The sequence below is a fragment of the Lepidochelys olivacea genome (assembly GCF_965140295.1).
Source record: "Lepidochelys olivacea isolate rLepOli2 genome assembly, chromosome: 7".
In the NCBI taxonomy this organism is placed as follows: Eukaryota; Metazoa; Chordata; order Testudines; family Cheloniidae; genus Lepidochelys; species Lepidochelys olivacea.
This window is the reverse complement of record NC_140417.1, coordinates 120,515,074-120,539,245: the sequence shown is the minus strand read 5'-3', so window position 1 is coordinate 120,539,245 and position 24,172 is coordinate 120,515,074. Positions and strand designations below refer to the sequence as shown.

Below are 24,172 nucleotides of genomic sequence, written 5' to 3'. Positions count from 1 at the left end.
TCTGAATTCAATTGAAAAACCTCACACAAACTTAAATTAGAGGAGGAACATGTCCTTATTGAATGAATGAATATGAGGTAGTAGAGAGGAAAAAATTCCTTAGTATTTGTCAAAGTGAGACATTTGTGCTTTTCTGCAGATGAATTTCTGGTCTTGATCAATGGGAGAAAGTCTTACCGGCTAAACAAATCACTGTCTATTCCAGAACCCTATGTGGGGAAGCTTTTATGTGCACCAGAGCCTGGAGGCCCTAAAAGGCTGGAGAACAAGGTGACCATTGCAATCTGCCATAGGTAAATATTACTTTAGATGGTAAGGGAGGTAAGAAGGGAATTCCTTGGTGAGCACAAATCTTCTGCACAGTGCCACTTAGGCTAGTGGATGTCCAAGTCAACGCTGGATGTACACATTTACAGACTTCATCGACTGGGGCTGAGGTGCCTCCCCCGTCAGTAGGCATATGTGAGACCCTCCCACTCCTGCAGCATTTCCGGAGGGTACCAGTGCCCAATAGGCACCATTTCTTCTTTATTCTTCTGACTGAAGGCAGCCTTTGCTAACAATTTGCTAATTTAACTAACTAGAAAGACAATAGCCCCAAAGGGCAAAATTACAAGAAATCAATGAGGAAAGCGTTGAGGACAGTGTGTGTGATACAATCGCTCTGCACCTTCTGCGGTCACAATGGAATTGAAGTGCATGGAGACCCCCACCCCTCATTTCCCTTTTATACCCTTGAAATCTTCTGCAAGAGTGGGGTGAATGGCCCCAGTGGGCATAGAAAAATTCGGCAGCTTGACACCAGAGGCATTATATCCCACAAACAGGAATACACAGAGGCCACTTGAAAAAGAACTACAAGGTACTTTGGAAAGTTAAAATGGGCTATGTCAGCCCTCATGTGATTTATCTGGGATTCTAGGTGTTTCAGACCTGACAAAATAGTGAGCCATCCCCGTGATTATAATTCTAATGCTAATATGGGTTTCACAAACATTGCTGAGAGAATATATCCCTTTCCTAGACCAGGCAAGTTTAATAGGCTTTCAATTATGAATTGTGTTCATATCTGTCAGTATCATTACAATCATAACATTTTATATTAGCAGTTAGATGCAGAGGGTAATTACCCTAAATGTCTCTGCTTCATCCCCTGCCAGCCCCGCAATGGCTGAAATTGGCAGCACAGGACCATAGTAGAGGTCTTGGATACCAGGATGTGAAAAAAAGACATCCTGGTTATACATCAGAGACCCATCTTCGGCAGGGAGTCTGACAGGCCTGCAGAAAGGAAAAGAAATAGCATATGAGCTGAGGAAGCACTTACAGAAAATAAACACTCATACATAGCTGGGAAGTATGTTTTCAAAACCTGGAGACTCTGACCCTTAGTTGACGTTCTAATGCAAACACTTTACCTCTATTATAATAATGAAAGAGTGACGTAAACAACCAGTTTAAATGGCAGATACTGTTGTAATAAAGAATAATAGGCCTGGTCTACACTGAAAAGTTACATCATCATAGCTATGTCGACATGGAAAAAAACACCCCCACTGAGCACTGTAGCTATGACAGCAAAATCCCTAGTATAGGTGCAGCTATGTAGACAGAAGAGGGCTTTTGTCAATATAGCTAACTTCGTTCAGGGAGGCAGTGTTCCTACAATGACTCCTTCTGTCAGTGTAGGTTGAGTCTATGCTATGGGGCTAAGTGGACATAGCTGTGCCACTATAGCTATGCCAATATAGTCTCCATAGTGTAGACATACACATAATCTTTCTACTTCAGGAGAAGGTCTGAGCACAGAACTGGCAGTGGTGAACTTCTGTATTCTATCCCAATGTCTGCTTCTGACACTGATTCCTTTTTGTCTTGGGCAAGTAACTTAATCACTCTTGGGATATGTCTACATAGTGATGAAAGACCAGAGACAGCAAGTCTCAGAGCCCAGGTCAACTGACTCAGGGTCACAGCGCTTGGGCTGCAGGGATAAAAATAGCAGTAAAAAGTTTGGACACAGGCTGGAGCCTGGGCTTTGAAATCCTGTGAGGGGGGAGGGTCTGAGAGCCTCGGCTTCAGCCCGAGCAGCTATGCTGCTATGTTTAGGCCCACTGTCAATTGAACTGAGCCCTGAGACTTGCTGCTGCAGGTTTTTTATTTCAGTATAGTCATACCCTGGGTCTCAGTTTTCCCATCTGTGCATTGGGGTTAATAATTACCCTCCCAGCAGGGAGTTGTGAAGATTCATTGCTAATGTTTGAAAAGTGCTTTAAAGATGAAAAATGCTCTAAATATTATTCTCCTGTTGCATTCTGAGTGGTATTCAGAAAGTGTCTTTTGTGTATGATCACCAATCAGATAGCAGAGTACCTATTAAAATGTATAAGGGAGGGTGAGTTTGCAATAGTTTGGGGAATATGCAGATTTATGACAATGAAATTTTATGTAAAAATGTATAAATAAATAATAATCCTTCAACCAAATTCAGTTCCTGCCAACTGGAGTGAAGAGAGAGAAAAATAAATACATCTTCCTGAGTAAACTTTATAGTGATAAAAAGCAAAAAGAATCCAGCTTGATTTTCAGATCCCACATTAAAGGCTGGTCTACACTTACACATTTTACCAGCAAAACTGTGTCTGTGAGGGTTGTCACGTTTTGCTGACATAGGCATGCTGGTAAAAGCCCTAGTGTAGACTGTTATAATGATACAATAACAAGGAGTCCGGTGGCACCTTAAAGACTAACAGATTTATTTGGGCATAGGCTTTAGTGGCCCAAATAAATCTGTTAGTCTTTAAGGTGCCACCGGACTCCTTGCTGTTTTTGTGGATACAGACTAACACGGCTACCCCCGATAATGATATAATGGTACCTTCTATCGGTATAACTTATTTCAGTTTTCAACTGGAATAAGCTATACTAGTATAAGCACTTTTATACATCCACACTAGACAAGGTTTGCTGTTTTCTCTCTCTCTCTCACACACACGCACACACACACTCACACAACTAGTATAGTTAAAGCAGCAAAACTATTAAGTGTAGACAAGCCCTGAGTCTGTAGTGTTGGGCGAATTACAGTGAGCATTAGAAAAGTCACCTTTGGACTTGTAAACTCATCACACAGGATATGTTAATCACAGAGAGAACAAGCATTGGACCCAACCTGGGTTTTTTTTTTTTTTGCAGACCAGTCTGTGACCACATCTGCTTTAAAATACACACATTCCACTTTACTAAATGATCTTTGCAGGCAAGAAACTCTATCTAAACATGGTAATCACATGCAACAGCAGCAGTGCAAGCTTTCCTACATTGCCCTGTCAATATTCCTCAGTCCTGTAATGGCAAAGCCACCTGCAGGAGTGGGAAGATAGTCCCATCTCCATGTGCATTCAATACTTGGCCTCTTAGCAAAGACTGATACCAAATCTGACCATTCATATCAGCTATAGTGATGGTTGTAATGTGGAGACCGGAGCACTAGGAAATGTTATCACAAATTCAACACACAAAACTCAAGAGACAGACAGTTAAAGATCTTATTGGTTGTGATTTAAAGGGTTGTCAGTTAATCTTCATTGGATCCATGGTCTTTGTAAATGGATATACGTCAGTGATCCTAAACACTAAAATAAAGGTTTCAGAGTAGCAGCCGTGTTAGTCTGTATCCGCAAAAAGAAAAGGAGGACTTTTGGCACCTTAGAGACGAACAAATTTATTTGCGCATAAGCTTTCATGAGCTACAGCTCACTTAAAGCTTATGCTCAAATAAATTTGTTAGTCTCTAAGGTGCCACAAGTCCTCCTTTTCTTTTTAGTAAAATAAAGTTAACTCTATAGTTTTCTTTTAGCCTGGAAGGTCTGTTACTTACTTTGACTTGAGATGATGCTCTTGATCATTCCTTTCGATATTCCAGACAGTAAGAGAGTTTTCATTGGACAAACAAAGCTGGTGCCAGTTCATGGGGTTAAAGCTCATAGAGGTCACTGTCACACCTGGTTGAGATTTACTGCACAAAAGGATATTTTCTTGCCAGTCCCTTCAAAAAGGAGAATTTAAAAAAACGTATCAAATAAGTCATAAAATTCAGAATGACCATTTAGACTCAATCCTGAGAAGTGCCGATTGACATCCATGGCAGTAGCAGATGCTCCATGCCTCAGGAATCTGGCACCTTGTCACACAAAAACTGTCAGTCAAGTTAATTCTTCTTGGTGGGAATGACAGAAGAAGCTGGATAATCAATCATATGTAAAATGAATATTGTTTAGGACCAAGATTGCTACTAACTAAGAGGAAACATTACAAGAATATGCAAAACAAATAGAGCTGCTGTGCATCACAGGCAGCTATGCTTTGCGGACAGGGCATTAGGCTGGGAGTCAGGAGACATAGGTTCTATCCCTAGCTCTGTCATTTATTCTTTGTGTAATCCTGGACAAGTCACTTCCCTCCACCCAGCTCTGTGCCTCAGTCTTCCTATCTATAGGACAGGGACCATAATCCTTACAGGCCTCTGAAAAAGAGCTTTAAGATGTATGGATAAAAATCCTATAATTATTATAGGTAAGAAGGTAAACATTTGTGTTTTCACATGCTATCCTTGGAATTGCTTAGCATCATTGAAGGAGAACAGTCACCATTTCCTGAACATCATACTTGACACTAACGTCTTATGAACATTTGCAATTTAAAAATATATTGATAAAGCATGTCACTTGGAGTTGGAATTTCAGCTTTATTATGTATGACTAAGGTTGAAGTGAAGAACTCTAGCATGTACATGCTACTGTGTATGAGTTTAGTATAATCCTGCTGGTTTAGCTTGTGACAAATTCATTTATAGATATTGATCAGGATGCAAGAGAATTATTAATATTAATATCACACTGGAAAAAAAATGGGTGTTGGGAAACAAATAAAACATGATTTAAGGGGTGTATTTTATCTTGATGCACTAGTATTAACACATGTTCAGTAGCTCCCATTAATATTAAAGGAAGTTAGAAGGTGAAATTCTGGCATAGAAGGATGTTAGTGTAGCTCTCTCCCTAAAGATCTGTCCGTGTGCTCTGATACACAGCAAGCTGTGCCAAGCTTCTTTTGTTGTAGCTAATTTACTAAGATATGATGTGATATGGCGTATGTGTCTGAAAAAGCATCTGGCACTAAGCCATTGCTTTGAACAGAAGAAAGATCTAGGCATAAAATGTCTGTCATGAAAAGCAGCTTTTCATTATCCACAAGCTTCCTATACTTCAAGCCCAGGCTAACTTAAAAAAATCCCTTTTATCTGTGCATAGCAAACAATTTGAGGATTACAATACAGATAGACATTGTACAATCATCATATTGAAATCGCAGAACAAATACTAAAAATATTTTGCTCTATTTTACCCTGTAAAATATTATTTCTGTGTTCTCAAAGTAGGAAGAATGCACACTGATGGGTAATCAGACTGCTTAGATGAAGGCCCTGATTCTGTAATGAACTTCACACAGGTGCACTTACTGGAGCTCACTGCAGGACCAAAGCCTAATATTATAACAACATCCTGGTTTTCTTTATTAAATTGTTTCAGACTTGAATTGTGGGTCATTCCATTGTGACAACTAGCTGCTCGGGGTCAAATGCATTCTGGGGTCACTTTGCTGATTAAATAAACTTAAAGCAGATGACCTTACAAAGTTCCACTACTGTGAAAGGTTCCACCATTTCCAGTGGAATTTCCTATCTTACAGGACTGGCAGAATCTTTTAAACTGGTGGAACTTTTAAAGTGTACGCAAGGCATAAACTGGGCCAACCATGTTAATTCTGTTCTGAATGGTCATTGTTCATGCCTTTTAGACTGCTCTTCAAGACAGAGAGTCAGTTGTGTGATTGGCATACTTTATCTGGTGTAAAGCATGTTTCAGCCTAAATCCTGAGCTGAATCACACAGCTAGAGTACGTGATGCATGTTATTCTTCTCCATTGGGGACTGAGAAGAAGAATCATTATTATTTATTACCACCGCAGTAGGTTGGGCATGGTGGTGCACGCCTGTAATCCCAGTTACTTGGGAGGCTGAGGCTGGCGGATTGCTCACAGGTTTTGAGCTGCGGTGCTCTATGCCAATCCGGTGTCCAGTGCCACTGACAGCCTGGCCAGCAGGTGGCTGAAGGACTGGCTAGAATAACACAAACAATGTGTTGTGATCTGTGAGGGCTGATGGACCAATTGCTCAAGGGGGCAGTTGCCTTCTCACCCCTCACATGCCCCTGTACAGGCAAGGGTCTCTTGGAGCTGAGCCGTACACAGGATAGACACTTCTTGTGAATGCCTGCTTGCCCCATGATCCTCCCTCCCTGTGCTGTGGAACCACTCCAGAAACAAAGGTAGGGGCAGGATTTAAGTGGCTCACAAAGATCAACTTAAAAAATAAACAATGAGTTCTACTTCATTATCCTCAACCTATCTCACCATATGTCTTTTCAAGGCACTGAAGCTTCAAATAATCAGCCCAAGTGGCTCAAGCACCTCATGTAGTGCTGCTGTTTGGCACAGCTATGAAAGACACCTGGCTTCAAGGGCTAGTCCAGGTCTCTTCATCCCAAAGCTGTGAATGCTGGGGAGGTTGATCCTGCTGAGGTGACTGAATGGATACATGTGACCCTCAGGACAATGAAAGAGTGGTTGGGGCTTTAAAGCCCCTTTCCTGTTCTCAGCTGGAAGTTGTGACAAGGATGGTGGTGTTTTAAGGAGGGAGAAACTGGGAACTCTCAGGGATTTGATAGGAGTGCTGAGACTTTTTATTGGAAAACAAATACGTAGCATTTACAAAGCATTTTATATCCCCTATCTGCTTTACGAACTTTAACTAATTAATCCTCATATAAGCCCCATGAAGTAATTAAGATTCATTATCCCCATTTTACAGAGGGAGTAGCTGAGCAGGGATGTTAAATGGCTTGCCTAGGACCATCGAGAAAGTCAGCATTAGAACTCAGCAATTTTTGGCTACCAGTCCTGTGCTCTAGCTAGCAGGCAGCTTTCTCTCACAATTACCACTGCAGTCAGCTTCCAGGACTGTTCACATAATTAAGTCGTGGAAAGGCTTATTTTCCTGTTATAAATATATCAAAATGTAAAATCTTGAAGAAAACAGTCTGGAAATTAGCTATGGCAAAATAACAATAAATCTTTTATGAAGTCCTACTCAATGCAAGGCAATTCAGGCAGAGAATGTTTGCAGACAGTGGCAGATCAGAGAGGAATGAGGAAGCCAAAGCATCATTTGGCCTTACTGGTTTCTCTTGGCAAGTCAGTGAATTGAAGCTCTGCTCAAGGAGTGCACATATAAAAACCTTCACCTAAGTATCCATTATTAAAGATACAGGTCTGATACTTACCATATTGAAAGAGCAAATTCGGGGACTGAAGAGTAACTGGCCAGATAAGGACCCGTGTAACTGAATGCAAGTAAAGAGTAGTCCAGCTGAGCCTGCCCTAAAATATAAAATTAATAGCAGTGATTTTAGTCAGCCTTCGGCTTCACTTTGGACAACCACAAGCTTGATGCTTTGCTCCATCCATGATTATTCACTTTGATTTGATCATACAAAGACAATTTTCATTACGGTTTTTAAGAAAAACAAAAAAAGAAGATATAAAACTGCTTCTATACTTCTGTTCTAGAAATAGAATAGTCCTCATAAGTATCTATGTCCACTCACCCCTCCAATCCAAGCCAACACATGACTGCCCCCTATGGAACATTCTCCTGGGCTTTTCCACCTTGCTTTATTAAAATTTTGTGCTTCTATGGTGCTTTCCCTCCAAGGATCTCAAAGTGCTTTACAAACATTTATTTATTCACCAGCTGCCCCCGGCAGTAGAGAAGTATTAAGATCCCCATTCAACAGATTGGGAAACTGAGGCATAGAGAGGTTAGGTGACTTGCTCAAGATCACACAGGAAGACTGTGGAATGGGGAATAATATAAACCAAATTTCCTAACTTCCAACCCTTTAACCAGAAGACCATCAACTGAGCTGTCTCAAATAACAGAATTTGGTTGGTGTTGGTCCTGCTTTGAGCAGGGGGTTGGACTAGATGACCTCCTGAGGTCTCTTCCAACCCTAATATTCTATGTTTCCCACCACTTTCCCTGGGAGACTGCTCCAGTTTAATTAATCTCATTGGTAGGAAATTTTCCCCATTATTCAGCCTATGTTTTCCTTTAATTAATTTCATCCCATTAAAGCCCTCCTCCTTAAATGTTTACTGCCATATTCCCCTTTAGTTGTTAACCAAGCTATACATGTATGTGTTTTTACTCCTAAATGATTATCAACTGGTTGAGTCTGTGCATAGCATACCAAATCAAATTTAAGGAAGAGTCTTTAGGCTCTTAGTCTTAAGGCTTAAGCAAAATACACCTCTCTAACTGGAGAAAGGTTGCCTTTTGCCTGCTATGTTTGCATTTTAAAGAATTTAGCTGAGCCATTCAGATTTCTATAGTTTGAAAGAATCCATTGTGAGGACAGAGAGGCTGACATCATTCTTCAAGTGATTAACTCAGCCCATGAAGTATGGTACTCCAAAGTAATATACCCAGCAATAAAACAGGGTAAGACGTGGCAAAACCAATGTTCCTTTCTACGGAGTAAGAAATATGGAGTCTTCTTAGTCAGGATAGGACAACATTAAAAACCAACTTCTTCAGATGCAGATGCCCTAAAAAACCCAATTCAATTGAGAATTTTCTTGCCTACTGAGAAAATCATTGTGCATGTTTCTTTAATTGTCTTATTCAGAAGGAAAAGACCAAATATTAATACAAGGTATTTTAATCAAGCTGCTAGCACTGCTGACTCAGTCCCTGTTCCCACTGAAATCCATTGCAAAGATCTCACTGACTTCCATGGGCACCGCATAAGCCCTTAATATTGCCCTCTCATTCAGCTTTTAGCCACGCTTACAAATTCAGTGGGATTGTAGTGGATCTAAGGGCTGTAGATCTGGGTCTTTATTTGAAAGCAGTCCAGGGATCTTTATAGTGCTCCCTGCATCTCTCCTGTCATTAGATACCTTTCTGCCATGCTATTTTAAGAGGTTTCTGTTCTTACCAAAATGCCCTTCATGAGATGATGATTTAGTATTTATTTTAATGGAATAGGAACCAGGAAAGGAAACCCCCATCACTACCTTTTATTTCTGACCGTTTAACCAGTCCTGGAAAAGTGTAGATATAGATGACAGGATTTAGCTTCTGGTCTGAAAATGCCACCACTTGACTTTTCCCATTCACTGCAAAGGCTCCAACGTGACCATTCTTGCACTTCAGCACTGTCTTCTTCTTTGTTTCAATGTCAACAAAAAGGATGTAGTTGCCACAGGGGTAGCAGATAGTCTTGTCATTGACAAAACCAACATTCCTGTTTGTGAATCCCTGAACCCATCTTTGGGGAAAAAACAAGGGAGCATTATACACTGGACATAAATACATTTTATTTAAAAAAACAACATGAAACAAGAGGATGGCAGCAAACGGAAATTATAGTGATCCAAGGCCTGAGACTTGCTATATTCAGTCCTGGACCCGTGTCAGAAAAACACCAGTAGGAGGGCCAGAGACAGTTTCACGATCCATAATCACGAATCACTAGAGCAGCACTTCTCAAAGCATGAGGCATGCCCCATTTGGGGAGGCACAAAAGACCAGCAAGAGGAGCTGGGACAGATGTCTGCATTTTTCTCTAGTTTCAGATTTCACTTAAAAAATCTGCCTGGTCCACACACAGCGCTTATAACCATTTCTGTTAAGGGTGTGATTTTTCACTGAAAGAGTTATAATGGCACAGCCCCCAGTGTAGATGCAGTTATGCCAGTATAAAGGTGCCACCTTCACTGCAAAGTTTGCCGGCATGACTACGCTAGGAGTGTGTGGGGGGGAAAAATATCACACCACAACTGACATAACTATGCTAGCAACGCCTCCCCCCTCACCCTCCTCCCCACCCGCGTAGGCACAGCTATACTGATAGGAGTCCCTTTCCTGATATAGCTTATGTCACTCAGGGAGGCAGACCAGTTCTAGGTTCAGGTAAGCAGGGCAGTCTCCCTGAGTGCCAACTTCCAGGTGGCACCATACTGCTGTGCCACTCAGCTTTGTGGGGGTTGTTTTGGCTTGGCCTCTTGGGGTGAAATTTTTTCCTGCTGTGGCCAGCAAAATGGCTAGGACTGCTCCTGCAGGGAAGGTCAGGACTCCTTTTATTGGTATCAGCTGCATCTCCACTAGAGGACTTGCTCTTACAGCTATATAGGAAAAGCCTTTGTAGTTAGACTAGCTCTTACTCCCACAAGAGTCAGTTATAGTGGTATAAAGCACCTTCATCCCAGTATAACTGTGTCCACATTAGGGTGGCTATACCACTTCAACTATACCGGCATTGTTGAAGTGATGCAACTTTTGAATGCAGACAAGGCCTTAGTCTTTAGCTCTTACAATCAGAAAAAAAACCTTTAAAATTTGATCCAAGTGTAATTGACAACAATATCTGCCCGAATTTACAGACGACTTAAAACAATAGCTCTACTGCCCCATTGATTTCAATGCATGCTAACTCAAATGCCAACAATAGTTAACAGTGTAGACATTTAAAGTATTTCACAGGGTGGAGGCAGGGAAGATGCATACATTAAGATAGGTAGAACTTTAGCAACAGGTTAGGCTTACAATGAGGATAGAATTGGTTTCATTTTCCTGAAGGGTATGTGCTTTAAAACTTTCAAAAGTTTGGGTAGCACTGTACTAAAGCTAGAAATACATACCTTATACTTGTGATCTTTATTCTTCAGCCTCTTTTGTCATAAGGTTTTGTGACAGATTGGCAGACGGGTTCCCTCACTGTCCCATTAACCCTTTGTGTAGTACCTTCCACAGTTAGCACCTTCTCTTCTTTATTCTGTGCCTAATCTCTCCCTCTCTTCTGTCCTTTTCTAAGACTTGGTCTACACTACAGAGTTAGGTCAACGTAAGGCAGCTTATGCTGACCTAACTCTGTAAGTGTCTACACTACAACATTGCTCCCGCCAATATAAATTGCCCACTACACTGACCTAATAACTCCACCTCCACAAGAGGTGTAGCACTTAGATCGATGTAGTTAGGGTGATGCAGTGTCTGTGTAGACACTGTGTTACTTACATCACCTGTTGGCTGTGAAACCCATTGCATGTGGCTCACAGCTCAAGCTTTTGGCACCAGGGTGGGTGGGGAGGCTCTAGCTGTCAGTGCCTCACTATGCCTCACACAGTTAAGTTAGTGGAAGTGCTCCCGGTGAGGATGAGCACCACCAACAGAGGAGGCATTGTGTGGACATGAATCACTGCAGTAATTATTGTGGTGGCTGTATATCAATCTAACTTAGGTTGACATAAGTTTGTAGTGTAGACAACGCCAGGGTCTTTTCTCTTAGCACTTCTGTGAATTTTTCTACTTTCTGTTTTCCTTTTCTGTAGTGTTTCTTTTGGGTGGAGGGCTCTCCTCCCCTTCCCCACATGATGGCTTTCTCTTACTCTCTGTCCCACTCACCAGAGGGCTACCTGCTCCTTGAGAAGTTCATTTGTGCTCCCCTGAGGAATCAACACATGCTCACAGATCAGCTGAGCAACACGGCATCAGAAAAGAGAAGTTAAGCTCGTAAGCTTCTTCCTGAGCCCTCTACAGATGCACCAGATTTATGGCCAGCCAGGGCAGGTTGGCAGACCTGTATGAATGCTCAGAGGACCAGTAACTCACTTTTACCCAGCACTGGTTCTGGACCAGTGATCAAAAAGAACATTTTGATGTCTGCGTAGAGAAAAAAAAAGTCTCAACATATATGCAGGCACAAAGTCACTATGATGGCAGTACATGTTATTCTTATAGAACCCACAAGTATCATAAGCCGTTTCACAATCAGACCAGTCTACAAATAAGCTCAATTTCAGGTCACAATCTGCAAACAAGCTCAATTTCAGTGGAGGGAGGTGACAGATCTGGTCAGATGAAGTGGTTTTCTGTTAGAAAATGCAGATTCAGCAAAAGCGAAACATTTCATGGCAACATGCTGTTTTCCAAAAAACTTTGTTTTTGAAAAAAAATAGAATGGAGTGTTCTGATAAGGTCTTTCCATTTTGACCTTTTCAAGACCGAATGTTATGATGTTCCATTTCAAAACTACTTCTCATTTGAATTTATTATTTTATATAATATAAAATATATTATAATATAAAACAAGTCAAAACTGGAACAAACTATTTCAATTTTATTTAAAAGAAAAAGTTGGAATTTTGTTTCATAGAAATTTTCAATTTTTTTTGTTTTCATTCCAGTTCAGAATAGGAAAAAAAATTCAGAATCACAGATTTCTCCATGAATTGGAAAATCCCATTCCCACCCAGCTCTAGAGGTCACCTCAAGTCTTTTGAGTGATCTCAGATTGAAGGTGGCGACAGCACTGGCCAGCTTCAGAGACAGAGGAATATTACTATTTGAGGATCAGAAGGCTTGTGGTTGCAATGTGAGGCTTTTGAGAGAGAAGATGATAAAGTGTTAAATGATTATCTTCTCCAATAAGTGCTGAAGCTAACTGCAGGCTCTGCTTCCAAATATCAGTAATGGTAGACACGATGGCTGAGATACTCAAAACAGTAAAGGGGTTTTAAACACTTATTTTCCATTAATCAAACAGAAAATGTATGTAAATCCCTTGGAAATCTCAACCAATATACATGTGCAATAGATTAATTTGACTGTAATTCATTTTTGCACAAAGCCAAAAAGGATGTTGTGGGACTGTCATACGCTTTGAGAGGAAAAAGATTTTCATTGCACACAGGTGGGACAATTGTAGTGTCTGTGGGGATCAAAAAATCCCAAATCTCTGATCTTTAAGGGACTGGCAGAGACAGGGAGAGAGGGCGGAGGGAAGGAGATAAAGAGGTTGAGAGCCACTGGGGTGGGAAACAATGGAGTTCAGGGGATATAGAGGGATTACAGAAATTTAGGGGATTGGGGCTCAGCGGTTCTGGACAGGATGGAACTGAGGGAGGGGGACAGATTGAGTATGTGGGTTCAGGGATAGGGAGGTCAGCAGGTGAGATAGGAGCTGAGGGTGAGGTGGCAGGCTCTGAGGGGTGAGGTACATGGGGGTTAATGGGCTGGGGCACATGGGAGTTATGCGTAGGGTACAGGGGGTTGAGCTGTGGGTACATGGGGTTAATGGGATGAGAGGGGCTCGTGGTATACGGGGGTTAATGAAGAGGGTCTCAGGGGTGGGGTACTTGAGGTTTAATGGGGAAGGGCTGAGGGGATTGGGTCTATAGGGGCTAATGGGGGTGTTAAAGGGTGGGGTACAGGTGGTTAACAAGGGGGCTGAGGGGCTCGGAAACAGGATAAATGGGGTGGGGCTAAGAGGCAGGTTACATGAGGATGACGAGTGGGGTGGAGCTGAGGGGTGAGATACATAGTGGTTAATGGTTTCAGAGTAGCAGCGGTGTTAGTCTGTATCCGTAAAAAGAAAAGGAGTACTTGTGGCACCTTAGAGACTAACCAATTTATTTGAGCATAAGCTTTCGTGAGCTACAGCTCACTTCATCGGATGCATTTGATTCTCAGATGGGCCAAGCACCTCTAGTTGCCATTGGCTTAGATTGGGCATTCTTTGGATACTCAGGACCTCCAAAGATCAGACCCTTCATCTCTCTGCGCCTCAGTTCTCAGTCTAAAATGGGGATGATGATGCATTCCTATCTCATGGGGTGGGCGTGGGGGATGAATATAAATTCATGCATGTCCATGAGGTACAGTACTAAGATATTACAGTGACTATATTAGTTTATAACCATTTAGGGCTTGTCTACACTTGAAATACTACAGTGGCACAGCTGCAGCTGCTATGGTGCTTCAGTGTAGACACTATCTATGCTGACGAGAGGGATTCTCCTGCCCTGGTGCAAGTAATCCTACTCCCTGAGAGGCGGTAGCTAGGTCGATGGAAGAATTCACAGGGATTTAAATTGGCTTAAGTATGCCGCTCAGAGATGTGGATTTTTAACACCTCTGAGCTCATGAAAGCTTATGCTCAAATAAATTAGTCAGTCTCTAATGTACCACAAGTCCTCCTTTTCTTTTTATAGTGGTTAATGGGGTAGGGATGAGAGACTTAAGGGGTGGGATGCATGGGGTGGGACTGAGGGGCAGGGCATGTAGGTGTTAATGGGGGTTCAGAGTTGGAGCACAAGGGTGGCTTGGGGGGCAGGCTACATGAGGATCAATAGGGAACTCGGGAGGCATGGTACCCGTGGGCTAATAGGAGGATGGGGGTGGGGCACATGAGAGTTCAGGGCACATGAGGGTTAATGGGGGGCTGGGCACATGAGGTGAACAGGGGCTGAGGGCAGAACACCTAGGGGTTAATACAGGTGGGGGCACATGGGGTTAATGGCTGGGCTGCAGACAGGACTAATGGGGTGCTGAGGGGCTCAAGCACAGGGCACATGGGGTGAATGGGGTGCTGAGGGGCTCAGGGGGTGGAGGCATAGGCACCTCTGGGGGCAGGGCACATGGAGGTTGGGGGAGCTGAGGGCAGGGCACTGGAGGCACTGAGAGGTTAATTGGGCTGGGCACTGGAGGCACTGAGAGGTACAGTACATGAGAGTTAAGGGGGTGGGGCACAGGAGGCTCAGGGAGGTACATAGGGCTAAGGGGGACTGGGAGTGGGGCACACGGGGGTTATTTGAGGGGCTCAGGCAGGCACATGGGGCTAAGGGGGACTGGGGGTGGGGCACATGGGGGCTAAGCTGGCAGGGCACAGGTGGCTCAGAGAGGCATATGGGGCTAAGGCGGACTGAGGGTGGGGCACATGGGGGCTAAGGGGGCAGGGCACAGATGGCTCAGGGAGGCATGTGAGGCTAAGGGGGAATGGGGGTGGGGCACATGCGGGCTAAGGCGGTTCAGGCAGGACACAGGCCGTTCAGGCAGGCTCGTGGGGCTAAGGGGGGCGGGGCACAGGGGGCTCAGGCAGGCTCGTGGGGCTAGGGGTGGGGTACATGGGGGCTAAGGGGGCAGGGCACAGGCAGCTCAGGGAGGCACATGGGGCTAAGAGGGGCTAGGGGAGGGGTACATGGGGGCTAAGGGGGCAGGGCACAGGCAGCTCAGGGAGGCACATGGGGCTAAGAGGGACTGGGGTGGAAAACATGGGGGCGGGGCACAGGCGGCTCCGGCAGGCTCGTGGGGCTAAGGGGGGCTGGGGGTGGAGCACATGGGGGCTAAGGGGGCAGGGCACAGGCAGCTCAGGGAGGCACGTGAGGCTAAGGGGGGGTGGGGCACATGGGAGTCAAGGGGGTAGGGCTCAGGCAGGCTCGTGGGGCTAAGGGGGGCTGGGGATGGAGCACATGGGGGCTAAGTGGGCGGGGCACAGGCAGCTCAGGGAGGCACATGGGGCTAAGGGTGGCTGGGGGCGGGGCTAAGGGGACGGGGCACAGGCAGCTCAGGGAGGCGCGTGCGGCTAAGGGCGGGGGTGGGGCACATGGGGGCAGGACACAGGCCGTTCAGGCAGGCTCGTGGGGCTAAGGGGGGCAGGACACAGGCCGTTCAGGCAGGCTCGTGGGGCTAAGGGGGGCTGGGGGCGGGGCACAGGGGGCTCAGGGAGGCACCTGAGAGTTAAGGGGGGGCTGGGGGCGGGGCACAGGCGGCTACGGGGGCTGTCATGGCGGGCTATGAGCGGCCTCCCCCACCTCACTTCCAGGTCGGCTACGCGGCGGCCGATGTCCTCCCCGTTCTCCGCGTCAGACTCCATAGCCCCCAACCCCAGCAACACGGGCCCCGCGGCCGCACCGTTTACATCGGTCTCCTAGGAACAAGAACAGCCTCTGCCATTGGCTATTGCGGTGTTTCCCCCGTACGCCAACTTCCAAACATGTAGCTGATTGGCTAAACTCTCACTGCCGGCAGCAACCAATGAGCGATGGGTTGGCAGTTAAAGGGCCAGTGCAGTATTGGGAGGGAGAGGCTGTAGGCGGGCCCTACGGTGGGGCCCAGAGCCCTGGGTCTTTGTCCTTTATCCCCTGCCTGGCAACTGACCCCAACATCTGCCCTCTCCTCTACCAGCCACTCCTATGGGGGCGGGTAGCTTTGCACAGCAGCAGAGCTGAGAAATAAGGAGCTGATAGTGTAGACAAAACAGGACCAGTTTGGGTCAAAATCACTTTGAATTGTAAAAGAGGGTCAATTGGAACAGAGGTCTGCCATAGATCCCCAGGATCCCACTTGGGTATGGCTAGAGACTGCTCTAATAATATCAGAGCAATGAATACTATTGGGAATTGTGCCATACTGGGAGACTTTAACTTCACAGCAAATTACAGTGGTAGGGCCCTGTGATTGCTGGATCTGATACGTTTTCTTCAAATCATCACCAAACCAACAAGAAATGATGCAAGTTAGACATGGTGTTGGTAAATAGAGAGGATATCATAAAAGAGCTGCTCATAGGAAATAATCTTGGATTAAGTGATCATGAGATGATTCAGTTTAAATTAAATGGAAGGATAATCAAAACTTGATTAGGGTTAACCCTAACCCAAAACGTAATTATCCTCTTTTTTTTATTTGAAAAGGGCAGTCTTTGGGAAACCAAGGGAATTAGTTAAAGGTGTCAGCCATGCTGAAGAACTCAAGAACATAAATATGGAGGAGGCTTGGAATATCTTCAAATCAACTATACAAAAATGGAAATTTGCAACCCAAGTAAGGTAAAAAACTTGTTGGGAAAGGCACGAGATCCAAGTGGATGAATAACCACCTCAAAAAGTTTAGTAGGAGTAACCAGAGAGCCTATCAGGAATGAGAGAGAGCCTATAGGGAATTAAATGGAACAGCAAAGAAAGCTACATCTTGGAGGTTAGATAATGCAGGAATAAAGTTAGAATTGCTAAAAGTCAAGATGAATTAGCTGTTGCTAAGGAAACTGAATAATAAAATGGTTTGTTATATAAATAAAAAACGAATAAGGAAGGATGTCTGGGCTGCTATGGAGCCGACATGGGGAAGGAGATTAAAGATAAATATAGGTATGGCCCAACATCAATGAATACTTTGCCCAACATGTCCGAGGAAATCATCTAACCTTCAGAGATGTGAGGTTCAGGATCAGCCTCCCAATAGAAGTTGTAGGGGCAAACAACTTAAATTAGTTTTAAGAGCAAGCTGGAGAAAAGTATGAATGCAATTGTATGATGAGATTGCTTGTGATGGTAGGGGGCAGAGCTTAGCAACATTTGGGCTCACTTCTAGTTTGTGTCTTCTCTTCCTAAAAGCTCATGCTTCAGGACTATTGCCAGCCCCTGCAAGGATCAGGAAGGGATTCCTCCCATCCCTAAATGTATTCTGGGTTGTTGGGTGGTTTGGTTGGTTTTTTTTTTTTTTTTTTTTGGGTCTCTTTCCTTTGAAGCAACAGAGATGGTGGTAGCTGGAGATGGTACATGGAAGGGGGTGGGCCAGTGCTCTGAGGTGGTACTGAGCATTCTGTCTTTTGGTTGTTTGGCTGGCTCGTTCTTGCTCACGTGCTCAGAGTCTAACTCATCACCATATGTTGGGTTGGGAAGGAATTTCCCCCCAAGTCAGGTTGGCAGTGACCTTGGAGGCTTTTGGCCTTTCTTTGCAGCGTGTGGGCAGGGCCGGATTAATGCAGGGGCTTTAGGGGCTGCAGCCTAGAGCCTTGGGCTAAAGGGGGCCCTGCAGGCCCGTGGGCTGGATGCGGCCCACTGCTTCTTTTCATCCAGCCCATGGCAAGTCTCCATGGTGACGGGCATTCAGGGAATCTTTGCACGCTGCCCCAGCTCCCATTGGCCAGGTATGAGTGCAGAGTGGCCTGGCCCCTCTGTCTAGGGGTCGGGTATGCTGGCGACCTGGGGGAGCAGAGCCGCGTGAAGCCAGGGCAGGCAGGGATCCTGGCCAGAGCCTGGGCAGGTAGGCGCCTCCTGGCCAGAGCCTGCACTCCCAAAATTTGGTGGTGATTCTAATGTTTCAAGTAAAGATAGCTGCTGAAAAAATGAACCACCAGATGTATAGATTTGCAATCTTTATCTACATATTTATGTGGCTTTCATCGTTTAGCATGTTGAGCACCTCCCAAGTATTTTGACAGAAGTATCAATAACCATCTCTTTTCTTTTACAGAAGCAAAGTGTTTATAGGGTTTTTGATGTTTGTGTGTATTATTTTATTATTATTAATGATCTGTGCTGTGCCTGCACTCAGACACCCCAAACAAGACTGAGGGCCTGCTGTAGGAGGTGCACACAGGACACTATAAGATAGTGCTGGAAAGAGTGCAAATTCTGACCACTGACAGCAGGGCAAATCTCTGCCTTGCCTACAGTGCCTTCCGACTGGCACTCAGAATGCTCAGTGAACAGCATAAGTTCCATGTCTCAAAGAATTTACAATCCAAATAGGAACAAGGGGTGGCTTCTAGTGGAGGAACATGGTGGAAAGATGAGGATGACCGTGCTGCAATCATGAGATTGCATGTATTAGCTGCATAGGTTTTGTTTTAAAATATAGCAAGTGAACAAGAGATAATGATAAATCATTAACCGTGTGTCGTGCCTCTGTGTATGTGAAAAGCTTCTTGAGAAGATTATTAGATCAAAGTGAGTTTTGTATTCAGTTCTGAAGTAGTGTGCCCTGTGACCATTCTTATTTCTTGTAAGAGCATCCCAATGTCTAGGTCTAGCTCCTGTGAAAGTTCTGTCATCTGACTCAGAAGCTCCTATTATTGGTCAACAGTTTAATTGTTCCTATGAAACAGTGGTGTCCTGGGAGGTCATTGCCTCTACCTCTGTGGCGACAGAGGATAACAGTGACCAATCCCATGAACCATTCTGAATATCAGGACAGAGACCCCAAATTGGATTTTATTCAGTTGGAGCAGAGCACTGGGGTGATGTAATCAGTGTTGCTAAGCAGAGGAGTTATGGCATTATGTACCAGATGGAACTATTTCAGGGTGTGACCACATTCCTAGATAGGAGTCAGATTAAGTGCCAGAAACATTCCTTTCCCATCCACAGCGAAAAACATGAAATGATGGTTATTGAAATGTCATGCTGGGCTGTACATTATAAGTGTACAGTCCAAACCCTGGAATTCATCATTATCCAGATCGGGCATTAGGGATGTAAATACCATTTAAAAAGTTAACCCTTTAAATTATTTAAAATATTTTGTTTAAATGGTAACTGATTAGAGGGCTGGCATGTCTGGGGCCGGCCCAGAGGTTAACAGTTAAGGCTGGTTAACCGGTAAGACTAATGTTTACTGCTTAATATTTTACATCCCTACTGGGCATTTGGCCTGAATTCTGTCCCTGCACTTGGCATGCTCCTGCCTTGTAGACAAATTTTTCACTATGTTGTCCTTCTGCTCTGTATGTAGGTGAACACTTTATATAGAACAAATGGGCCCTTTTGACCTAGTGTCTTAAAACATTAATGCATAACACCATTGAAATGGAGTGGTCTTTGTGGTCAAGGGCACCAACAAAGAGCTCAGAGGACACTGCAAACAGTGGAAATTCTACCCAAGGACAGTTGGGCAAAATTGTACCTTGCCAATAGTGCCATGCTACTGTCCATACAGATCAGTCAGTGAATTGCATAGTACCTGGACAGAACAAGGAGCTGTGTTCACTCTATTGAGACTTGCAAAAAGAAAAGGAGGACTTGTGGCACCTTAGAGACTAACCAATTTATTAGAGCATAAGCTTTCGTGAGCTACAGCTCACTTCCTCAGATGCATATCGTGGAAACTGCAGCAGGCTTTATATATACACAGAGAATATGAAACAATACCTATTCCCACCCCACTGTCCTGCTGGTAATAGCTTATCTAAAGTGATTTCCAGCACAAATCCAGGTTTTCTCACCCTCCACCCCCCACACAAATTCACTCTCCTGCTGGTGATAGCCCATCCAAAGTGACAACTCTTTACACAATGTGCATGACAATCAAGCTGGGCTATTTCCTGCACAAATCCAGGTTCTCACATCCCCCCCACCCCCATACACACACAAACTCACTCTCCTGCTGGTAATAGCTCATCCAAACTGACCACTCTTCAAGTTAAAATCCAAGTTAAACCAGAACATCTGGGGGGGAGAGGGGTAGGAAAAAACAAGAGGAAACAGGCTACCTTGCATAATGACTTAGCCACTCCAAGTCTCTATTTAAGCCTAAATTAATAGTATCCAATTTGCAAATGAATTCCAATTCAGCAGTTTCTCGCTGGAGTCTGGATTTGAAGTTATTTTGTTTTAAGATAGCGACCTTCATGTCTGTGATCGCGTGACCAGAGAGATTGAAGTGTTCTCCGACTGGTTTATGAATGTTATAATTCTTGACATCTGATTTGTGTCCATTTATTCTTTTACGTAGAGACTGTCCAGTTTGACCAATGTACATGGCAGAGGGGCATTGCTGGCACATGATGGCATATATCACATTGGTGGATGTGCAGGTGAACGAGCCTCTGATAGTGTGGCTGATGTTATTAGGCCCTGTGATGGTGTCCCCTGAATAGATATGTGGGCACAGTTGGCAACGGGCTTTGTTGCAAGGATAAGTTCCTGGGTTAGTGGTTCTGTTGTGTGGTATGTGGTTGTTGGTGAGTATTTGCTTCAGGTTGTGGGGCTGTCTGTAGGCAAGGACTGGCCTGTCTCCCAAGATTTGTGAGAGTGTTGGGTCATCCTTCAGGATAGGTTGTAGATCCTTAATAATGCGTTGGAGGGGTTTTAGTTGGGGGCTGAAGGTGACGGCTAGTGGCGTTCTGTTATTTTCTTTGTTAGGCCTGTCCTGTAGTAGGTAACTTCTGGGAACTCTTCTGGCTCTATCAATCTGTTTCTTTACTTCTGCAGGTGGGTATTGTAGTTGTAAGAAAGCTTGACAGAGATCTTGTAGGTGTTTGTCTCTGTCTGAGGGGTTGGAGCAAATGCGGTTGTATCGCAGAGCTTGGCTGTAGACGATGGATCGTGTGGTGTGGTCAGGGTGAAAGCTGGAGGCATGCAGGTAGGAATAGCGGTCAGTAGGTTTCCGGTATAGGGTGGTGTTTATGTGACCATTGTTTATTAGCACTGTAGTGTCCAGGAAGTGGATCTCTTGTGTGGACTGGACCAGGCTGAGGTTGGTGGTGGGATGGAAATTGTTGAAATCATGGTGGAATTCCTCAAGGGCTTCTTTTCCATGGGTCCAGATGATGAAGAGGTCATCAATATAGCGCAAGTAGAGTAGGGGCTTTAGGGGACGAGAGCTGAGGAAGCGTTGTTCTAAATCAGCCATAAAAATGTTGGCATACTGTGGGGCCATGCGGGTACCCATAGCAGTGCCGCTGATCTGAAGGTATACATTGTCCCCAAATGTGAAGTAGTTATGGGTAAGGACAAAGTCACAAAGTTCAGCCACCAGGTTAGCTTAGGTTAGGGGTGGGAATAGGTATTGTTTCATATTCTCTGTGTATATATAAAGCCTGCTGCAGTTTCCACGATATGCATCTGAGGAAGTGAGCTGTAGCTCACGAAAGCTTATGCTCTAATAAATTGGTTAGTCTCTAAGGTGCCACAAGTCCTCCTTTTCTTTTTGCGAATACAGACTAACACGGCTGTTACTCTGAAACCTGTCATTATTGAGACTTGATGATAGAGTTCCAGAGAGTTGTCTTAATGTGCAGACCTGAGGCTAAAAGGGCTCAACTAGTCCACAGGCTATGAGATCTGTCACATACCATACTCAATTCCCTGGGATGCCAGTGTTGGGTGTGGTCATCAAAGCATTTGGACAGTGGATATTATCATGTGCAGATTTATTGGTGTTGCATTGTGTATATGGATCCTACCTGTCCTTCCTTGGCTTACCAGCTATGGTTTACCAGACTGCCTGTGTCCTCCTTAATTACTACACCCCTCCTCCTTGCATCCCTGTAGGAGTGTCAAGCGCTCACAACCACAGCGCCTCCTGCTGGTCATCAAGGAATTGCTCAATTCCAGCACTCAGAGCACCTCCTGCTGGCCTGGGTCTCTCCTGCCTCAGGCCCTGTGTCCCTCCTGGACCTCAGTGCCCCTTACCCTAGGGTTCTGCCCCACAGCAGTCCCCATGCTCAGGGTCTCCTCTCCCAGTGGAACCCCCCAACCCTCTGCCCACCTTGCCTCAGTAGCTACTGCCAGTCATCATCTAGCCCCCATTCTCTGGGGCTAACTGCAGTCTGTAATAGCCACTCATCACTAGCAAGGGGGTTGGACCTACGACCCTTGTTGGCCCAGCTGTCTCCCTACAGCCCCAGTACCTCCTTTGGCCTTCAGCAAGGCCTCAGCCTGGGGACTCACTAGGCCAGAGCACTACAGCATCGCTCAGCTCCAGGGAGCCCATATTTCCAGGTAGCTAGATCCTTCTCACTCCAAGACTGGAGTGAAACTCTGTCTCCTAGCTCACAGCCCCTCTTATCAGGGCCAACTGTGTCCTGATTGAACTGGCCACACCTGTGGCCAGCTACTCAGCCAGCCTCCCTCAACTGCTCTTAATCCCTTTTCTAATTGGGTCCCAGCCACAGCCCTCTTCAAGGGCTGCTTTTAACCCTTGCTCTCCTGGAATGAGGCAGCCACCCCACTACAATCCCACTCCACCAGATTATTCAAATAAGTCACTACTTCCATAACCAAAGGAGACAGTGACAGTTCCCTATTTAACCCTTGCCCTGTCCGAGGTAGATGTGGTAAATGAGGGCACTCAGAGGAAATGTCCCCTAAGAAATAATTACTTTTGGTAGCTGAGGCATTAGGTGTTTGAGAATCTCCAGGGTAAGTACTGTAGAGGTTTCTTGCCTCTAGTGTTGGCAAGAGATATGAGATAAATGGGTTGTGTTTGTCCTGTACACCACATGCCTGAGCCATACATGCCACTCCCTGATCACATATATCACTCCTTGGAGCAAAGTTAGATAACCAGACAGCAACAATGACTGAGTAAAACTTCAGGCTACCAGTTCAATGCCAAACTTAGGGTTCAAACTACTGAAAACATTAGGCTGATAAGGTATCAATTCACCCTGTTAGCGGACATTGATCACCTCACTACTGACTGGTTTCAGAGTAGCAGCCGTGTTAGTCTGTTAAAGAAAAGGAGAGATGCCACAAGTACTCCTTTTCTTTTCACTACTTACTGTCTCTCATGCTCTTTGGCCACAGGAGAGATGAGATATTGATCATCATGCAACGACTGAGGGGCAAATCTAGAGTCAATAGCAAAACAAAACAAGAGTTTTGATAGTCCCCTTGTGCATACTAAGAACTAGACTGTGTCAAACAGGCACAGCCCTGAACTTAGGGCAGGGTCACAGTGCCCCAGGAGGAGAGATTTCACCTGTGCCTCATTTTACCACAGGGCCCTTGCCTGAGTAACATGGCGGAGAAGGCTCTTTACTCCCTCCTTCAGCTTTATCTTGCACCCCCGTAAGGGGCAGGCACACTCTGACTGCAAATGTCTTTACCCTGACAGGGCAGGAAAAATGTGAATACTTCTGTGTTCTGCTGGGGAACTGGCATCATGTGACACTGCCTTGTCTTTCTCTACCCCTCCCCCCTCCATAGTTTGTGCACATTCAAGTCCTGCTTTGCCTTATGTTTGTGTCAGAGGGACTCACCATAACTATGCATTAAACAGGTTCCAGGAGTTCATCAAGGAGCAGGCCCAGGTGCAGCAACAGCTCCTACAAAGGCTGGTGAGTTCCTGTGAGGCATTTGTCAAGACAGCAATCATGTGAAGCCCAGCATCCATTGTGCCCCCTCCTTTATTAGATTATTTAGCTCCCTCCTTTATTTTCATCTTGAAGTGGAGGGTTCTATCTGCATCAGAGGCGGCTGGAAGCATCAGTGGTGTTTCCCATCCAGAAAGCCAGTGCCTCCATTCCCTTGCAGTGACGTAATCGATACAGGAACGTTGCCTTGGGTTCCCCATTTAACTTGAAAAGTCACCTGGTGCGGATTTCCCCTGTCATAGGCAGAACAGGGTAAAGGAAATTAAAAACAGTTTACCAGTGTCTCTTAGTGACTGGGTCAGCATCAGCAGGGCATGGAATAGATT

General features: G+C 44.9%; 1 protein-coding gene and 1 long non-coding RNA gene across 4 annotated transcripts in view; one reads left to right on the top strand and one right to left on the bottom strand.

The window, feature by feature from the left end:
* The window catches only part of CFAP43 (cilia and flagella associated protein 43), a 99,940-nt gene extending 84,005 nt beyond the window's left edge, over window positions 1-15,935 (bottom strand). For all 3 annotated transcript variants that reach the window (XM_084634386.1, XM_084634387.1, XM_084634388.1), the window contains exons 1-5: window positions 15,778-15,935; window positions 9,202-9,455; window positions 7,404-7,500; window positions 3,881-4,048; window positions 1,131-1,281 (exon numbers count right to left, since the gene is read on the bottom strand). In XM_084634386.1, the coding sequence (XP_084490512.1) occupies window positions 1,131-1,281; window positions 3,881-4,048; window positions 7,404-7,500; window positions 9,202-9,455; window positions 15,778-15,839 (732 nt within the window). In that variant the 5' untranslated portion in view covers window positions 15,840-15,935. The remainder of the gene's footprint in view (window positions 1-1,130; window positions 1,282-3,880; window positions 4,049-7,403; window positions 7,501-9,201; window positions 9,456-15,777) is intronic.
* A 116-nt stretch (window positions 15,936-16,051) lies between these two features.
* Window positions 16,052-23,810, top strand: LOC311523882. Its single transcript, XR_014712444.1, has 3 exons — window positions 16,052-16,313; window positions 16,660-16,794; window positions 23,753-23,810. It is a non-coding gene; the product is annotated as an uncharacterized lncRNA (long non-coding RNA).
* The last annotated feature ends 362 nt before the right edge of the window (window positions 23,811-24,172 follow it).